This window comes from Didymella exigua, assembly GCF_010094145.1.
Source record: "Didymella exigua CBS 183.55 unplaced genomic scaffold M421scaffold_22, whole genome shotgun sequence".
Taxonomy (NCBI): domain Eukaryota; kingdom Fungi; phylum Ascomycota; class Dothideomycetes; order Pleosporales; family Didymellaceae; genus Didymella; species Didymella exigua.
In genome coordinates this window covers 155,928-173,989 of record NW_022984796.1, presented here as the reverse complement: position 1 = coordinate 173,989, position 18,062 = coordinate 155,928, and the positions used below count along the sequence as shown (strand labels likewise).

The 18,062-nt window shown below is 51.5% G+C and overlaps 5 protein-coding genes across 5 annotated transcripts; 2 read left to right on the top strand and 3 right to left on the bottom strand.

Moving 5' to 3' along the window:
• Positions 1-6,408: 6,408 nt before the first annotated feature.
• On the bottom strand, positions 6,409-9,626 carry M421DRAFT_67579 (glycosyltransferase family 90 protein; the record flags this gene model as incomplete). Its single annotated transcript, XM_033596417.1, has 5 exons — positions 6,409-8,421; positions 8,480-8,635; positions 8,685-9,092; positions 9,152-9,530; positions 9,598-9,626. The coding sequence occupies 5 exons, from the start codon at positions 9,624-9,626 to the stop codon at positions 6,409-6,411; spliced, it is 2,985 nt and encodes a 994-aa protein (XP_033446648.1).
• Positions 9,627-10,212: 586 nt separating this feature from the next.
• M421DRAFT_215571 (MFS general substrate transporter) lies at positions 10,213-12,353 on the bottom strand. The gene is made up of 5 exons (XM_033588265.1): positions 11,928-12,353; positions 11,570-11,882; positions 11,302-11,516; positions 10,905-11,254; positions 10,213-10,835 (listed from the first exon to the last, which is right to left on the bottom strand). Exons 1-5 carry the CDS (start codon positions 12,048-12,050, stop codon positions 10,358-10,360), a joined length of 1,479 nt encoding a protein of 492 aa, XP_033446647.1. The 5' UTR covers positions 12,051-12,353; the 3' UTR covers positions 10,213-10,357.
• A 429-nt stretch (positions 12,354-12,782) lies between these two features.
• M421DRAFT_422732 (mitochondrial amino-acid acetyltransferase) lies at positions 12,783-15,493 on the bottom strand. Its single transcript, XM_033593261.1, has 2 exons — positions 15,345-15,493; positions 12,783-15,268 (listed from the first exon to the last, which is right to left on the bottom strand). The coding sequence occupies exons 1-2, from the start codon at positions 15,393-15,395 to the stop codon at positions 13,163-13,165; spliced, it is 2,157 nt and encodes a 718-aa protein (XP_033446646.1). The 5' UTR covers positions 15,396-15,493; the 3' UTR covers positions 12,783-13,162.
• Positions 15,494-15,608: 115 nt separating this feature from the next.
• On the top strand, positions 15,609-17,122 carry M421DRAFT_422731 (uncharacterized protein). The gene is made up of 2 exons (XM_033593260.1): positions 15,609-15,787; positions 15,997-17,122. The coding sequence occupies exons 1-2, from the start codon at positions 15,743-15,745 to the stop codon at positions 16,873-16,875; spliced, it is 924 nt and encodes a 307-aa protein (XP_033446645.1). The 5' UTR covers positions 15,609-15,742; the 3' UTR covers positions 16,876-17,122.
• A 257-nt stretch (positions 17,123-17,379) lies between these two features.
• M421DRAFT_15399 (uncharacterized protein) lies at positions 17,380-17,826 on the top strand (the record flags this gene model as incomplete). Its single annotated transcript, XM_033587604.1, has 1 exon — positions 17,380-17,826. A coding segment is annotated over one exon (447 nt), but the record flags the coding sequence as incomplete, so codon positions are not given.
• Between the last annotated feature and the right edge of the window lie 236 nt (positions 17,827-18,062).

The window sequence follows — 18,062 nt, the reverse complement described above, 5'->3', positions numbered from 1 at the left end:
GCAGATTCAGCATGGTGGCACACTTGAGTATGGCCTAGCAGCATCGCGGGTAGCTGCTGAGGCGTGTGTAGCAGCTCAGCCATCTAAGAAGACTTAGGGTGGAGGTGGTCAACTAGGAGCTCAGTCAACTGTTTAGCGCTATAGGAACTGCAGCAAAACTAGACATAACACACAAACGTGCTAGGAGGGTGCAGAAACATCTTCTAAATCTAATGCAAGCACGCAGTATGCTAGGTCACTGTTTAATAGCAAGTAGTTGTAGTTGCAGTAACTTGTCTTAGTTATGCCAAGAGAAAGTGGCTGGTTTGGTGATATGGCCGGCTCGGTGATAATCTACGTTATAGATAGAGCGAAATTGTAGCTTCAAAATAAGCGAAAAATTATTGTTGTAGGCCTACTACAACGTGAGTTACAGAGTGTTGAAGGTTTGTTTGTTGAAGGTTTGTGTTTTGAAGTTGCGACACCACAGCAGCTGCAGCTGCGCCAGCACACAATGTATCAGCTGCAGCTGCAACAACACACCACAAAGCACATTCTAACTAGCACACACTAGTGCACAGGCAGGCCTAGGCGTAGAATTCTTAGTTTACCTACTATTCTTGAATAATATTCTTGTATTTTCTAACGTTCAGGCTGCTAGAGCCCTAGCAAAGAATCTTAACTTAGTGTCTTAGCAAGGAACATTAAGCTTAAAACCTTCTACGCTTAATAACTATTCTATTAATAGGCCTATAATATTATTTAATAGCTTATTTTAAAGAGGAGACTTAGTAGTATATTAATATAATAAAAGTATAGTTTATTAAGCAGAGCTACTATTGTAGCAGGATTAGGAGTTGTTGTGGCTATTGCAGCTGTTAGGACTGTTAGAGCTGTTAGCTTAAAATTAGCTAGACATTGAATGCACATTAAATAACTGTTGTAGGCCTATAAGTCCTACTGTTGCCCACAGTACAATGCCACGATTTCCTGATTTCGACAACGGAAAAACTTTTCCCGATGTCTTACTATTCTATATACTGCAATAATCTACAAGGTGTTAGAAAGAATGCTAAGACAGTAACGTGCTAGAATGCTCTTAAGATGCAATTGTAAGGTTAACTTAATAAAGCTAACAAGCACTAAAGAGGAGGTAATTGTGCAGCATATTCTAAAGCTAGACAAGCAAGGATACCCACCCAGGCTTACTGATGTGGAGGATATGGCCAACTCTCTACTCACTGAGCGCCACTAGCCTCCTGTTAGCAAGAACTAGGCTAGCACGTTCGTTAAGCGTCGCCTAGAGCTTACAGTCAAGTTTAATTAAAAGTACAACTACAAGAGAGCCCTCTATAAGGATCCTAAGGTAATCTAGGGCTAGTTCTGCCTAGTAGAGAATACTAAAGCTAAGTATAGTATCCTAGATGTAACGACGCAGGCAAGAAGAGAGATATCCGGAATAGGTGTGAATCCGCTACGAGGCATATGGGAGTGCTGGGATGATAAGAACACCAGGATATATTCTCTACACCTATAGGTCTTGTACGAAAGGATACAGAAAAACTACTCTACAATGCTACAGTTCCTTGCTCCTTATATATAAGGGTTTGGTGGCAGTTTGGTGTGAGCTTATGCCATGTGACAAGGGCCATGGTCATGAGTCGCTAGAACCGTATCCTAGTGGTATCGGGTCACTATTCGTAGAGCGTTGTTACACTAGATAAAGACACCTACAATTTAAATAAGTCTAGGTTTATAGTAGGTGTTATATTAATAGGAGCTGTTGTTACAGGCTTAGAGCGTTATGTAGTAGTCTGGCCAAAGGCCAATAAAGGATATCTACTTCCTAACAACTTTTGCTAAAAAGCATGCACAAGTTAACTAGACGCCTAGTTAACTGCGTAGATAATATATATCCAGCTTTAGCCAAGCCGGCTAAGCTAATGTAACCGGCTAGCTCTAGCTCTTCTTTAGCTTTAGAGTCTAGACCGTTACACGTTATAGAAGACTAAAAACAGTATAGCAGGGTAACTAAGAGTAGACTAGCATTATCTAGGGTATTAACATGTTAGGATAGAGTATCCTACCCTTTATTATCTTCTAAGGCAAGCACCACCTCTCTGCCTAGTATAAGGAGCTGTCTTTACCTTACAACTAGGTTATTACTATCTCTAAGAATAGCTAGACTAATAATAAGCTTAGTATTAAGTAGCTAAAGCACTTTAATAAGCACACAAAGGAGCGCACTATTAGTAGCTATTAGCTACTTATTCTAGACAGCTATAAGAGCTATAATTTAGTTAAGTTCTACTAGTACTGTAAAGAATATAAGATTGTTACCTTATGTATGCCTCTACACTTATTACACCTGTTGTAGCTGCTTAACGTAGGTTGTTTTGCCCTAATAAAAAAGGCCTATAGTTGCTAAGCTAAGCTGCTAATGCGTAATAAGATTACTTGCATCACAAAACTTAAGTTTTTACTATGCTTTAAAGGAGCTTTTAATGCCTCTATTACTAGGAGCAATATCTAGGGAGGATTTAGAGGTGCTAGCTTAGTCCCCTTTAATCTAGAGGCTGTAATATTAAAGCTTAAAGTGCGCCTGTGTACTCTAACGTAGATTATCACCAAGCCAGCCATATCACCAAACTAGCCACTTTCTCTTAGCACAACCACCTTTTACCCTAACACAACATGCCTTAACAACAACAACTTCAGAATACTACTAGAGAAGGCAGAGTTATCCTTGCTATCTAGGCCTTCTATGCTAGCTAATTTTGCAGTATCTGCAGCGCTGCTAGAGCGTTGAACATACCTTATTAGTGGGTCTCTAATCACCTTTGTAATATTACGTTTTAACTAGACATATGCGCTAATTGCTAGAAACTTACTATACTAGAGGAGCAGATAATTATCTAGTATATACTTAACCTTAATTCGCAAGGATTTGCGCCCTAGCTATGTGAGGTGGCAGATATAGCTAATAAGATACTTAGTGTGCGTAGTGAAGAGCCTATTAGCAAACTATAGGCTAGCAGGCTTGTAATGTGTTTAGACAAGCTTAAAATAGCCTTTAATTAAGCTAAGGATAGATAGAGGATACTATAGGAAGATCCTAAGATAATTAGCGTGTAGTTTAAGCTAGTAGAGGATACTTAAGTTAAGTATAGTGTTTGTAATAATAATATACACAACTTTAATAAAACTAGGTTCTAGATAGGTGTTGCTTTGTCTTTAAAGGTTGTAACAGGCTTAGAGAGACGTGCTTAGCTAGAGCTTGTTTAGCTAGGTGATTGCAAGTAGGTTACTGTTATCCAGAGCATCTGCGCTGCTAGGTATGCAACCCTGCCTTTTATTATCTACAAAGGACGTGTCCATATCTCTGCCTAGTATAAGGAGATAGATATACCCTATAATTAGAAGCTCTTAGTCTCTAAGAATAGTTAGATAAATAATATACTTAGCCTTAAGTAGTTAAAGCACTTTAACACGCATATAAAGACATGTTAGGTAGGAGTATATAGGTTGCTTATCTTAGATAGCTATAAGAGCTATCTTAACTAGGAGTTTAAGGACTATTACCTAGAGAACTAAATCCTTACTCTCTATATACTACCTTACTTATTATATATCCTCTAGCTACTTAATATAGTCTATTTCTTGCTGTTAAAGTGTAAGTACTCCTAATATATTTAAGACTTAGTATGCTAACACATCTTCTATATTAATAAGGAAGGCTTCCTACTTGCCTTTAGAGATATATTCCTTAATATATTTATAAAGGTTAACTACTAAAAGGCCTTTAAGGTATTAGGGCTTATTCCTACTAATATGCAGGTAGTGTTAGATTACCTTAAAGTGCAGCTGCATACCCTACTAGCAGTACCTCTACCTAAAATGCTGTAGTAATCTAAGACACTAAGTAATACACACAAGTTTAGGTCTTAATCTAAGCTTATAAGTAACTCCTTCTAATAATTACTAAGTGTAGTGTAAGAGGGGTTCTTAAAGCTTATAAAAGGGGCTAAAGAGATGCTGTATAAAAATGTCCTTAATAAGGCCTATATGCAAGAGCTTAAAGAGTAATTAGCAGTAATAACTAAGAGAAAATTGCGTAAGAGAAAGCAGATTCAGCATAGTGGCACACTTAAGTATGGCCCAGCAGCATCGCGGGTAGCTGCTAAGGCGTGTGTAGCAGCTCAGCCATCTAAGAAGACTTAGGGTAGAGGTGGTTAACTAGGAGCTTAGTTAACTGTTTAGCGCTGTAGGAACTACAGCAAAACTAGACACAACGCACAAACGTGCTAGGAGGGTATAGAAATATCTTCTAAATCTAATGCAAGCACACAGTATGCTAGGTTACTATTTAATAGCAAGTAGTTGTAGTTGTAGTAACTTGTGTTAGTTGTGCTAAGAGAAAATGGCTGGTTCAGTGATATGGCCGGCTCAGTGATAATCTACGTTACTACTACCTACTATAGATAAGAGTATATAGCACTCTTAAACCCTATAGAACACCCTAGAATTTAGGTTGCAATTAAAGCTTATTTAAGAGAGGATTTAATAATATAGTAATAGCTCTCTAACTTTAATAGTTAATGCTCTTAATTAGCTTACTAAGGGCGCAGAGATAATGGCATATTTACTAGTTTTAGTGCGCAACTAGGTCGCAGAGCTTTAAGCTGCTAATAAGGCCGCCACACGCTGTAAATTACACAATAGGAAGCAGATCCACCTTGTGCGAGCCTCACTCAACACTGAGCGGAAGATGCCGTGAGAACAAGAGAGTCACGGTGACGCAACAGCTGGCTTCCCGTACTAACACGCCGTCGCACGGTGGCGCAATGCAGCTATTAGCTATCTCTAATTCTTCCGTCTTTGCCAAAAATAAGCCGGGCTTGTGAAGCGCGACTTGCAAGTCTCTGCGCGTAGAATTGCAACTAACGTCGGGGCCCGAGCAGAGCGTCACAATTGCTCCGAGAACATGGCTCCAAAAATCAGTTGAAAAGCCCGGCAGTCACGGAAAGATCAGGGACAAACAATGAGAAAACTCAGACACAGATCCTCAATATCTTCGCATAGAGTGGTACCACTCTCGTTTCAACAGCACGGCTTTCTCCAGTCTCTCTTCCAGAAGACAGAGAGTCTCCGCAACACAACTGTGGCGTAGCGCGAGACTCTCAAGCTATATCAGGAAACACAAACTAACGTGACCAAAAGACCATCAGCAATGCTATCCAGACCATCGAGAGACATGCAGAAATTGCGGAACACAGCCGCCCTCGCCATCATTTCCACTTCCAAAAAACGTTGAGATTGCGGGCTGAGCATAACAGAAACGCCGCGTACCTAGAGACCGATGTAGTTTTGATCGCAACAGACATGCAGCGAAAGTAGCTCAAAGGTCCGCCTTTTCGCATCCCTTCCGCATCGTAATCCGAGCAGATGCGGCGCAGGCAGACATGAAGACGTCGCAGAGAAACCTTCGTTTTAACTCGCGCATTAAGCCCACCATACCACATGGAGCGGTTCGAAAGCTTGTTTGTGCGGGGCACGAGAGAGACATACATCCAGATTGTCTGCTTAAGGTTTGATCTACAGGAAGCACGCATCGATGAGAAAGAAAGCGTAGCCGATAAGCTGGGAGCCACGTACTCCTCGTCCACATTCCAAATCGCGCGGAGAAAGCTGCAACCCCGCGCATACGGCAGCAGCACATGCCTCCTCGCTGAATTCTCCTCGAGAAAGCAAGGTTCGCCAGATCTGCGTTTGAAAGCGGTATAAAATCATGAGTAAAAAGTCATTCCTTCCAAAGTCAAAAAAAGAAAGTACACAGCAACCAAAACAACGCCCCACAGAACCGTGCTTTCGATGCGTACTGTAAATAATTCTCGCAGCGAAACAGCGCAACTGGTTAGCGTTCTTCAGAACAAATACTCCATCAGGTCATGGCATTCTGTTCCCTACAGAGCCGCCATGGGCAATGGCATGTTCGAGTTTTGCACACAAGCAGCGAGGGGGAAGGCATGTAATCGCAGCGATTTCCATTCGAGAGAAGAGACCGAGGCAACCAGCATGGACTCAATCAATCGACGTCTGTTCAAGTACAGGCATGTCCACGAGCGTTCCGCGAGGGCGCGCATGAGGATGGCGGCGCGAATTTCGAGCGCAGCAGAACGGCACAGAACAGACATCAATAAGAACCACTGAGTGACGTTTTTCATGTCCTTTAGAAGAGGAAGAATATGAGGAGAGGGACCATTAGTGCGATGGCGAGCCTTTATACACGTCTTTTGCTGCGCTAGCGTGTTCACGCCCTGGTGAAGTCACGTCACCCTGGCTCGACCTCCTATGTGCAATAAAAGATGATCTTGGCATATCCCGATACGCCGTGCAATGCTAACCCAAACTCCAATCTCAACACCGCCTCTATCCCTGACTCCCTCTCCCCAACCTGAACCCGATCTCTGTCCTCTTGTCATCCGTCAGCCGCCCCCACTCAAGCAGCAGCCTAAACATGTAGACTTCCATATCCTCCTTCCTTAGCGCCTTCTCCGACCAGACCTTACCCTGCCTCGCAATAGCCTCGGCCTCCTTGACACGGCCCTCCATCATCCTCTTGTTGCGCTCCTCGACACCGTAGCCGCCAAAGTACGCGAGAATGGAGAAGAGGTCGTGCAGGCGCAGATCGACAGGGACGAAGTGTTTCCAGGCGACGAGGCGGTCAGAGTACCATTCGCGGAAGATGCCGGACTTGAGGATGACGGAGTTCGACTGGAGGAGCGGGAGGAAGTGGTGCGATGAGCCGGCGCCATCGGCGTCGAAGAGATATCTGTAGCGCCAGTGGTGTCTGAGGTCGACGGCATCGATGGGCTTGAATTCGTGCGATTGGTCGACGCAGTCTTGGCCTGCGCAGTGGTTGAGCTCAGTGAATTGGGCGTCGATCTTCGTCTCCAGCAGCCTCTTGACATCAGACCTGCGCTTCATGATATACTCGAGTTTGTCGCTGTGGTCGCCCTTTGGTAAAAACATGGGCAGTCGCGAAGTCGTGTTGAAATTAAGGTAATGCACCAGCCGCTGACGCAGCATGCCCTTCCAAGATCCCGCTGTACTGACGCCTTCCTCTGTAACCCCACGCCAAAAAAGTACATCCTCCTTTTGCTGAAATGGTGGATCGGGGTACTTCTCGTCGAATTCGTACTTTGACTTTCCCAGATAGTTCCACGGAGATGGGTACCTGATGTCGACGAATCCAGCTGCACGACTTGCGCTGAAGATTGGCACGATGTCATGAGTGCCTGTGAGGTTCGTCGGGCTGAGGTAAACGCCATGAAGGGTCGCAACATCAGGTTGATGGCAGGGATCAGTAGCCAAAGTCCAGTTCGAGACGAACGCGCCCATAGCATGTGGCAAACTGCAAGTTGGGCAGAATGTCCTTGTGTTCCAGTGTCGTTCTTTACGTGCACGGGATTCGGGAGAGCAAGCTATCGAACCGTATGTCTGGAAGGAGGGATTGAGTCGGGCGTCTTCGAAGAATTTTGGGTCGCTGCGTATGTTGTCGATGTGAGGCCACCTATCTGCGCGGTCAATGCTGAAGTCAAGACGAGCTCGAGATGGCTCGGGTACGGGGTATCGTTGCGGGTTGCCCAGAGCGTTCTGCAGACGCTCAAAAGGTACTGCGACTCGACACTCGTCGCCAAGGTTGAAGGCAAGATCCATGTCAGGGAGAAACTCAGCAAACTGCTTGATCATGCTTGTAGCGCCGTCGACAACCCATTTGGACTCGTCGGGCACGTTGCCTAATGCATCTGCCGATCCATCACGGATGCGCACGCCTCCGACTTGTTGATGAGTAGCCAGTACAGTGGCTGTGCGCAGACGCAGGTCGTCCGGAGTATACGACGAGAACAGTGCGAGATCTTCTTCGATACTGTCGTAGTCATCAATCACAATGGAGTTCCGCGCGACAGCAAACTGGTACCACTTGTCGAAATATGGCGGAGGGTCCCGTTTGTAGCGCTGCTGGTAATTGACGACCGCCTGGGCAAGAGACTGGCTGCGATAGGCTTGCGCCGCCCAGTTCTCATGGTGGACGCTCGCTTGTTCAATCAGAAATGTGACGGGATGCTCGAGGATGGGTTCTTGGCGGCGGTAGATGACAACGCCGACGGAGAAGCCGATGAGAATTAGGACAAATGTCGCCGACTGGTTCCTGCCCAGTCGGACCGGTACGGTGGAGCGTATGCGAGACTCAATGTTGGTGTCTGTGACCAGGTAAAGGATGAGAGCAATGGTGAGAAGAGTCAAACACAGTACAAGGCTCACTGTGGACTTGGGAGGAAATGCGTGGGACGCGCCGGTCCCGAGTGCACGAAGAACGCCAATGTATGCAGAGGAAAATGCAACAGTGAGCACCGCGCTCAAAACGCCGTAGAGTCGTGCCTGGGAGATCAGCTTTGGCTCGGGGTTGGCCGGGGCGGGTGGTTGGGGGACGACTTACCGACTTCAAAAAGCACACGGTGATAAAGGGTATCATCAACGATAAACGCAACAAACCAAGCAGATATTCAGACGGGAATGAGAGCATCCACTCGCGGTACTCAGGCATGGTTGGGTATACAACAATGCCAGCAACAACAAGAACTAACGATGAAGCCTGGGACGTGTTAGCTACTGCCACGGATTCGCTAGTGGTGATAAGGTACAATGAAGGTCAAGCCAATCAGCAGATTGTTCGACGTGCCATCCTGGAGCTGGATGGTCCAGTCATCGACTGGAGAGATTCCGTCGTCGACCAAGCGATATAGCAATTGGACAATGACGGTGTCGAGGACGAAGCCTGCGAACTGCAGGGTGGGGACGAGGGCTGCCGTGGAGTTCGAGACGGGGCAGATGTAGGTGGAGCGCAGGGCGCTGGTCTTGATCAGGACGAGGAAGCTGCTGATCGCCAGTAGGATGGACGGAACGATGTAGCGCGTCGAGTTGCCATATGTGAAGCTGACGACGCGCTCGAGCAGCGTCTTTGGACGTGAGTCGGCGCTCCAGGCGGGGTACTGACGCTGTGAGGGATGGCGGAGGCTGTGGTAGAGGGCGAGGACGACAGGAAGGAAGGCCTGTGTTGACTTAGTATGCAGTGCTGGCCTGGCATGGCATGAGGCGTCTCAATACACACCACGGGCGAGGGACCAGTGCACTCGACGTCCCGGACGGTGAGGTAGAAGAGTCCAGTGCGGCCGCACAGCGCGAGCAGCAGCACAGCGAGCAGGGCGCCGACGGCCCTGAGGCTCCAGCTCTTTCTGCGGCCAACGAGCCCCGCGTCGGTCCAGTGCTGCTCGGCGGGCGGTCTGGCGTGGCCGTCGCCAAGCGGTATCGCGACATATCGCGCGGGCAGCTGTGGCTGGTGCGGGCGGCCGGGCGCGGCTTCAGCGGCGACGACGAGCAGGCCGGTCAGCAGCAGCACGAGGCAGGCGGTGTGCAGGGGCTTGTCGAGGGCAAACGAGTGCTCGAAGGGCGTCGCAGTGGACAGGTAGCTGCTTGCGAGTATGAGGCCGCTGGGGGCGAGCGCCGTGGTCAGCAGTTGTCGTCGCGCCTCACGGCGGTGTCGCGCTAGGCACCTACCACGGAAAGAAGAGCGCCTTCTTGTCCATGACCGCCGCATTGCTCGGGGGCGGGCTCTATGGCTGCGGTACGGCGCGGCAGAGGGGGCAGAGGTCACTGTACATGATCTTGCGGTGGGAGACGCAGACGCAGCTCGCCGCTGAGGTGTGAGCTGCTGCGGCTTCAAGCGTCCTGCGCCTCCGCCGAGCGGGACACGCGGGGGTCTAGCGGTTCCTTCGGCACTGTCTAATAGTCTATACGCGCGAATACGTGGCAGCGAATGCGACATGTTTCCAAATAACAAAGAATCGTGCATCAACACGTCTGGTGCCTTGTCCCAATCCCAGTCTGCCGTGTGCAGCCGTCAACGGTCAAGCTCTCGCCGTTGTCGATCCAGCGACCATCTCAGGAACGCGCCTTCCTGCTGGAGACGTTCCTGCTGCTCATCGCGCGGCCAGCACGGCAAGCACGGCAGCCATGTCGTACTATGACTGCGGCCGCCACGGAACCTTGTACGGCCAAGACATGGGATTTTGTGGGGGAGGCGAATCTCGTCAAGCGGTGTTTGCGGTTAATGTGCGAGGCCCAACATCCGCATTCGACCGCCTTTTTTCCACAATCGGTCGCTGGCGTCTTTGGACCTTCTGAAGACCCAACACATGCACTGAGTAAGGAGGTTGAAGCCATGATACTGCAATACAAAGAAACATATCCGGTATTGATTGCTCCATCTGCAGACGCCCATATTTCCTATGCGTATCGAGTGCCAGCCGTCGTGTCCCTACATCTTCTTCTCACCATGATGCACAGCCTCAGTCTGCAGCGGCGAGCCGCCATCCTTGACGCCAAACTGGCCCTCCGCATCACCCGCGCCCGAGTTAACAAGGCCGACCTTGGTCTCATGGAAGCTATCCGCAACGTTTCTGTACGCAGGGATGAAATTGACACAGAACGTGTACGACCACGCAGCCAAGAAAAACACCAGCGGGACCACCATGGCAAACGCAGTCGGCGAGTATCCCGCACCGACGTTCGCCGTTCCGCGCGAGTCGGCCGCGACGAAGAGCAGCGGCGGCACCACGGCACCGCCCGAGACGCCCGCCACGATGAAGCCTGAGCCGCGCTTGCTGTGCTTGCCCAGACCGCGCATGCCCAGCGCTACGATCGTGGGGAAGATGATGGACTCGAAGAAGAGCACGATGAAGAGCATGCTCATGCCTGTGTTGCCGCGCTCGGTGATAGCGGGGATGAGAAAGATACTGGTCTAATGTTAGCCACCAGACCCTGATGTCACCGTCAAAGGTGAATGAGGAGCCAGGGATACTCACATGCAGCAGCTCATGAAGACCAAAAACGTCCATCTAGGCTTCACAAACTTCATTGTAAGACTGCCCACAAACCGTCCCATGGTGAACGTTCCCTGCGCCCCGGCCAAGAAGCGTGCAGCATCTGCATTGCTGGTCGGCTGCGCCACTCCGTTCGCATCGTAGCTGCCGATTCGCGATTCAGTCACGTAGTTGATGAAAGCGCCTGCGATGGCGACCTGGGCGCCGGTGTAGCAGAACTGCGCAAAGGTGGCGTGGAAAAGGCGGTATTGCTTGCGGAACGGTTTGGCGTCGGAGCCTGCGTTTGTGACTTCGGCTTGGAAGGCCATGTCGGCGTCTGTGATCTCGGGGATCTGATGGCCGTTAGTTCCCGTTTCTAGGACCGGGATGGGAAGCCTACCGTGGCGAAGTAGAACACGACGGCCAGGACGTAGACGAAGATCGCGATTGCGAGGTACACCCACTGCACGTTCTTGAGCGCCTCAGAGCCCTCGCCGACATCGACGAAGAAGACGTAGGAACCGAGGACAGGCGCAACGACAGTCCCGATACCGTTGAAAGCCTGCGCGAGGTTGATGCGCAGCTCCGAGTACTTTGGTGGTCCACAAACAGCAACTGTGAATCCATCAGCCAGACCCCTTACAAGAATCAAGCACTCAGATACTCACGGTACGGATTTGCCGCCGTCTCCAGACTGCCCAAACCATTTCCGATGACAAAAGTCGCCGCACAAAATCCACCGAAAGAACGGTACACGAGGCACGGCCAAGTCAGCAGTGCACCTGTGCCGAACAGAAACAGTCCCCAGATGAACACCGCCTTATATCCCCAGTGTCTGAGCAGCCAATTCGCGTGTCCCAGCGAAGCAAGCGGATACGCGCCGAAGTAAGCTGCCTGCAGTCCGGAAGAGCGTGCGCGTGTGATGTTGAGCTCGACTTGGAAGTGCTTGTTCAGCGTATCGATAAGGCCATATGAGAAGCCCTGATAGTGTTAGACTGGGACTCTAGAGGGAAGGAGGTGCAGTACCCAGAGGAAGAAGAGGATTGTGACGAGGCAGAGAGGGAGGATTGAGGCGCGCAGAGTGAGTTCTGCGGCGCTTGTGCGCTGGTCATCGCGCGTGCGCAGGGTGGGCTTCTTGAAGAAACCCATGTTGCTGGTTCTCAACGGCAATCTAGCAAGACGTTTGGGTCGCTGATCAAGTTCGATGCGATTCTTGTGCTGATGTTCGAGATGAGCCCTTGCTAAGGCCGACAACGATGATCAAGCAAAGAAGACGTCTTGGAGGAGCGCGGTCTGCACCTAAGTACCCAGATTCCAAGACGTGCGGCGTGCATCTTCACGTCGCCATGTGCGCGCCTACCAAGCAAGGAACCCTGTCATTGGCGTGCCATTGACCGTTTGTCGTTGCTACAGGCTAATTGTCACTGTGGCCCGCCGCTGCAGTTGCAACCCAAGCCTTTGCTAGACCAAGCCTGGGGTAAATGCTGGGGTAAAAATCGCGGGGATCACCTTTTCATTGTCTATGGGAGGTATAGCGCTAACACGGCGATGCGGAGCGTGCTGCACGGTCGGGGGAAGTGGGAGCCGAAATGCTGCACCGAGCGTGTAAGGTCACGCTGGCTTGACGCCATCACTGGGAGTCGAGGGATCGGCATGAGCATAGCTTCTAGCGTCGAGCTTCGGGTCATTTCCAGGAAAATTGGACAGGGTGATTAATTATGACGGGTATATGCAGTGCTAATTGTGGTTCCGCGCGTCAGGGAGAGAGGAGTACGTGAGTGATGGCCAGGGACCATTTTCGCTGATTGCCTCTGCAGTTCCCCCACAGCGCTAGCGAGTTAGGTCCCGTGGTTAAACGGGCATGCATGTTGACAGCTTCCAGCCTCGAATATTCAACACTCTTTCTTCTTAATTCTAGACTCATGACCATTCTCTCACGAACAAATGCTACACCTTCCAGTATTCGACAATGCCTCGCACTGCCTTCACCCCCCGACCCTTTACGATGCCTTCTGACAAACCCTCTGCGAGGCGCGCACTGCAACGGCTGCATGATTTCATTCTTCGTTGCAAGCTGCGTCTTGGCTTGAACACGATCACCGACTTCAATATCCTCGAAGGCATACCACTGCGTACCTGGGTCAGTCCTTGAGACGACAAGAGGCTCATGCGTCCGCGGCCGCCTCTACAGTGCTGATCATTTGCCCACGCACCACATGCAGCCAACTGCAAAGTGCTGGTCGTATGTTCTATTCCCTTATCTACTTCTTCGAGTCCAGCCAGCTCGGTTCAATCCCCGAGCAAACATCCACATACGCATCCCAGCGCTTCATCTCCATCGGCCGGCCATCCTTCCCACCCCACCCCGCCGTAACCCCTTCCACCGTCCAAAACATCGTCCACTGTCCACCGGGCAAATTCCACATCCCCGTGCTACGCTCCTGATACCACTTATTCACCGGATTACTCGTGCGACTCCTCCACACCACGCCGCGCGGGAAACAAGTCCGCACCAGCGCGGCCCAGACGATGTCGCTCACGCCGCCGGAGCCCTGGCTCGAGGTCAAAACGGCGAATTTGTCGAGATACGGAACCCAGTGCGGCGAGTCCAACTCCCCAGCATGAGCCTGCGCGCCGGACCCGTGCTGCCGCAGCGTCGACGGCGTTTCCCACGTGCATATCGCGCCTCCTTCGTAGTCGCCTGCGATGATTATGCCGGCTACGCGGCCTTCGATGCGCTTCAGGTAGTCTTTTGGATCGAGCTTTCGGCGGAACGAGTCGTTGATCAGGTCGACGAGTTTCGGCAGGTTGATGCGCGGGTCGTTCGCGAGGTCGATGATGGGGTATCCCGTTGACGGCGGTTGCCAGGGGCCGCAGATGCGCGGGTCCGGAATCATGGTCAGCGGGATGCCTTTCTTGAGAAAAGTCGAGGGGTTGGGGGCGTGGCTGCTGTGCAGACGGCTTAGGGGTGAGGTGGGGAGCGAAGATGAGACCATGGGTTTGTCGGTGAGAACATTGTGGATCAGAGGATTGGGAGAGGGTGTGGGACGGCGGCCGGAGGAGTCGGCGGCGGGGAGCGACTCGGTGGCTGCTTCAATGGGCGTGAGGATCAGACCAGAGGATGAGGGCGGGAGGAGCTTGAGGGCTCTTTCGACGACGTTGAGGTTCTTGGTGTGTCGATCGGGCGGCAGGATGTCGCCTATACTATTGTTCGGAGGTCCTGGTGTAGAAGCAACCTCATCCGCAAAGATGTCTGCGATTGGATTTCCGCTGCCTGGTGACGCTGTGTATTTCTCGGCGGCGGCCCCCTTTGCATCTGACGAGACTTTCGCCAGCTCTTCCTTGATGTCGCGGTACTCTGCCTCGAGGTTAACGAAGACATGTGCACCATCTGCCCTGTTCTCAGAAGGAATGCCGCCTAGAGGATCCAGAATGATGATGCGGTCCAAGATGGGCCGGTCATACACATGCTGGTGGCTGTGCGCAGTGCCCTCTATACCGCTGCTCGTCCCCCCAGACAGACCAGCAAATTCTCTCACCAGTGCCAACACTACATCGTCGGCCAGAACAGTGACCCTCTTCAAATCCGCATCGAAGGCGAAGGGCGGTATGACAGGTATCACGCCGTCGTCGATGGGCGGGAAGAGAAGGTAGTTGTCCTTGACCTCGACGTCTCCCCGCACATGCGCCGTACTCAGCCCCTCTCCACCCAGGCTTGCGGAGCTGAGCGCATGCTCGACCAGCAGAGCGCCCGGCTCGTTGTGTCGCTGCAGGGCGGCCACCATGCGCGTCGCCTGCCGCCTGATAGTCTGTTCGAGAGGCGGCCGTGCATGTGCCGTGTCGCAGGAGGCATCGTCGTCGCAGTCCAGCACAACGGCGGTGCTCAGGCCCAGCTGCGCCAACTGACTCAGCGTCGATGCGATGCCGCCCAGTGTCACATCGTCGAGGGCCTGCGGCTGCCGTATCTTGACTAGTGCGAGATGGATTGGCTCCTCTTCGCTCTCCTTGAATCTCTCCTCAGGCAGCTGTTGGTGGGTGAAGACAGTGGGCTCGTACAGGTTGCCGAGGTTGACGCCGGTGAGCGCCGTGGCTGGGTCGCTGTAGGCGCTCACGGCCTGTCTGGCCTTCGATGCGGCTTCTCCGGGCGCCTTCTTCGCGACGTCGAAGTGCTTGATGTAGTTTCTCGCGTCCCGCTTGGCGTCGGATTCCTTGAGCAGGCGGGTCAATTGGTCGCGTTCGGCGCGCTGCCGTGCTTTGGCGTCGCTCGAAGCCCGGTGGACGTTCAGTGCATTGAGACATGCCGTCGTGTGCAACTGCGAGGTAAAAGTCTTCTCTACCGCGCTGCTCGTGCTATCGAGCCTGGGGAGCTGTTGGGCGTCAGTGCCCGTGCGACTACCTCCCCACGCAGCCGTGAGTCAATCGTCTCCTGTTTGCAGTCCTCACCTTCGTCGAAGCCCGCCCCAAGCCCCAAACTGGGGCTTTGCAAATGACCATTCTTCATGCTACCGCTCAGCTTCTGAACACATTGAGGGGTATCTACAAGCACACGTGCGACTTGCGGTGTGAAGAAATGCCGCGTGCACATGTTTTCTGCACCCCGGAGCTTTGACGACTTCGTTATCGATACACTGCCGCTGCGTCATGTCATACCGGTAGCCGATTTCGGCCCTTTTGCGTGTGGCCCGCGAGCATGACAAACCCGGGTCTGGCTTCACGGACGACGGAGACAGAAGTGCAGTCCGCAGTATATGAGTGCTCGACAGCCTGAAGTCACTGTTGGAGCTACTTCACACCAGGACCTCAGACCGACAACCCCAAAGCATCTTTTCACCAGCATCAATATGGCCCCGCAACTTGCATGGATCGGCCTTGGCAACATGGGAAGGGTAGGTGCTCCGGCCGATATCTAATCAGATGAAAACATGCATGAATACGAGCTCTCAGCTTCCACTCGGGGAATGGTTGTGTGCATAAAACAGAGAACAAATGATGGTCCTCGGCAAGAGTTGGAAGTGCATTCATGTCTATGATCACGTCAAAATGGGCAGCAACAACATCAACACCACGATCATGACTCGCTGACACGGACGTCTAGGGCATGTGCGCCAACCTCGTGTCAAAGGGAAGCCTTGACAAGCCCCTGATCCTCTACAACCGCACGCAGAAGCGCTCAGATGACCTCTCCGCCAAACTCGGCTCCTCCAAGACCAAAGTCGCGACCACGATCCCGGAAGCCGTCAAGGACAGCGACATCATCTTCATCTGCGTTGGCGATGACGCCGCCGTGAACGACACCGTCGACACCATCTTGACCGAGGACGTCAACGGCAAGCTCATCGTCGACTGTTCAACCGTGCACCCCGACACCACCAACGCGCTCGAGAAGAAGATCACCGCCGCGGGCGCAGAATTCGTCGGGATGCCCGTCTTCGGCGCCCCAGCCATGGCCGACGCAGGTACACTCGTCTGCGTAGCCGCCGGCCGCTCGTCCTCGGTAGCGAGAGTCCTACCCTACACCGACACCGTGCTTGGGCGGGCAACGATTAACTTCTCCGCCCAGCCGGCCGGCAACGCCACCCTGCTCAAAGTAATCGGCAACACGTTCATCCTGAACATGGTCAACCAGCTCTCCGAGGGCCACGTGCTGGCCGAGAAAACGGGGCTCGGCGTCGATAATCTGCATGCCTTCATCACCGCCATGTTCCCTGGGCCATGGGCCGCATACTCGCAGCGTATGCTCGCGGGCGATTACTATAAAAGAGAGGAGCCGCTGTTTCATATCGATCTTGCAAGGAAGGATGCGAGGCATGCAAAAGCGCTGGCTGATGCGAGTGGGACCAGTGTCAAGGGGCTTGATGTTGCGAGGGAGCGGTTGGACACTGTTAAGGAAGTACTGGGGGACAAGGGGGATATTCCGAGTGTGTATGGAGCGGTGAGGAAGGAGAGCGGCTTGGAGTTTGAAAATGGGAAGTAGATGCATGTCTGCTATGGTGTTGGTGCTTCAGCTCCCATGACAAGTTACTTGTGGAATGAAGAATCTTGCCTGGATACTGATTTGGTAGCAATAGTCTTTGGGGCGCAGAAATTCTCCGAGCAGGATGTGCGCCATCGATATCCGATCTTCCAACATCTTCGAAGCACCACAGCTCTTGTGAAGGCTGCAAGATTTTCGTCTCTATCAGTGTATCATGCGCGTCACGAGTGCCCATTGCGAAGGCGGAGCAGCAGCATTTTATTGTGTGTTCGGTAGAATGTGATCAATCTCCACCTATGCGTTGATTAGCATCTCGACAGGGATGCATCTAGCCTCGCACAGCCAAGCAGGCTGCAGCGTCTGGGTCGAGAAGTTCAAACATCCACTGTCATCCTGTCACTTTGTCTCTCTCTACCTCCACCTTAACCTTCCTAATCACCATAGTGGTCGATAATTGCAATTATGAGTTCGCTGTTGCTTACAACACCACCCAATACTTTACCTCCCCTTCTGCGACTTGCATCTGAGTTGCATTTAGCGATCATCTCATTTCTCCCAGCTCTCAAGGACGCCAAAGAGGAACATGATCTAGCACTTCTCCAACTTCGCCGAACAAATCATTACTTTCGCAACCTTATATCTCCTCCGACCCACAACGACCTTCTCTCTCTCGAGTTAGCTTTGTTCGAGTACTCAGTATACGCCTGTAAATTCTGTCTTTGTCTCCGGCCAACAACGAAGTTTGCTTCAACTATGCTCAAAGGCAAAAAAGGAGTCAATGGTAAAACTCGGGATCGAAGATTTTGCGCAGACTGCGGATTCGATACTACAGTTGTCGGGCAGAGTCAGCGGTATTGCCCTAGTACAAGAGCAGGTGTAAACGGAGTTGATTGGGTATGGTGCAAGCATTGCAAGTTGGTGAAAAAAGGGGAAGAGGCAAAATCAGTGTGCGTTGGGTTGTGTAAGGCGTGCTACAACATGTTGGGCTGTAGATGCAGCCTGAAATGCGGTAAGCCACTACTACATTCTACGACTCCACTGCACCCAAGGGCTCTGAGACCACCACGTAGCATGCTGCCAGAAGGGAGCTCGGGGCGCATTCGCTTGAACGCTAGCGATACAGATAGCGATGAGGATGATAAGAGTGATGAGTATGACTTTTGGGAAGAACAATTTTGGCTTGCTCA

Excerpts from the sequence above, each read along its gene's own strand:
- M421DRAFT_422731 (XM_033593260.1), top strand. The coding sequence starts at position 15,743 with ATGGCCCCGCAACTTGCATGGATCGGCCTTGGCAACATGGGAAGG. Across the intron at positions 15,788-15,996 it reads GCCTTGGCAACATGGGAAGG|GGCATGTGCGCCAACCTCGT; the intron begins GTAGGTGCTCCG and ends ACGGACGTCTAG.
- M421DRAFT_422732 (XM_033593261.1), bottom strand. The coding sequence starts at position 15,395 with ATGGTCATTTGCAAAGCCCCAGTTTGGGGCTTGGGGCGGGCTTCGACG. Across the intron at positions 15,269-15,344 it reads TGGGGCGGGCTTCGACGAAG|CTCCCCAGGCTCGATAGCAC; the intron begins GTGAGGACTGCA and ends GACGCCCAACAG.
- M421DRAFT_215571 (XM_033588265.1), bottom strand. The coding sequence starts at position 12,050 with ATGGGTTTCTTCAAGAAGCCCACCCTGCGCACGCGCGATGACCAGCGC. Across the intron at positions 11,883-11,927 it reads CAATCCTCTTCTTCCTCTGG|GGCTTCTCATATGGCCTTAT; the intron begins GTACTGCACCTC and ends TAACACTATCAG. Across the intron at positions 11,517-11,569 it reads GACGGCGGCAAATCCGTACC|TTGCTGTTTGTGGACCACCA; the intron begins GTGAGTATCTGA and ends ATGGATTCACAG.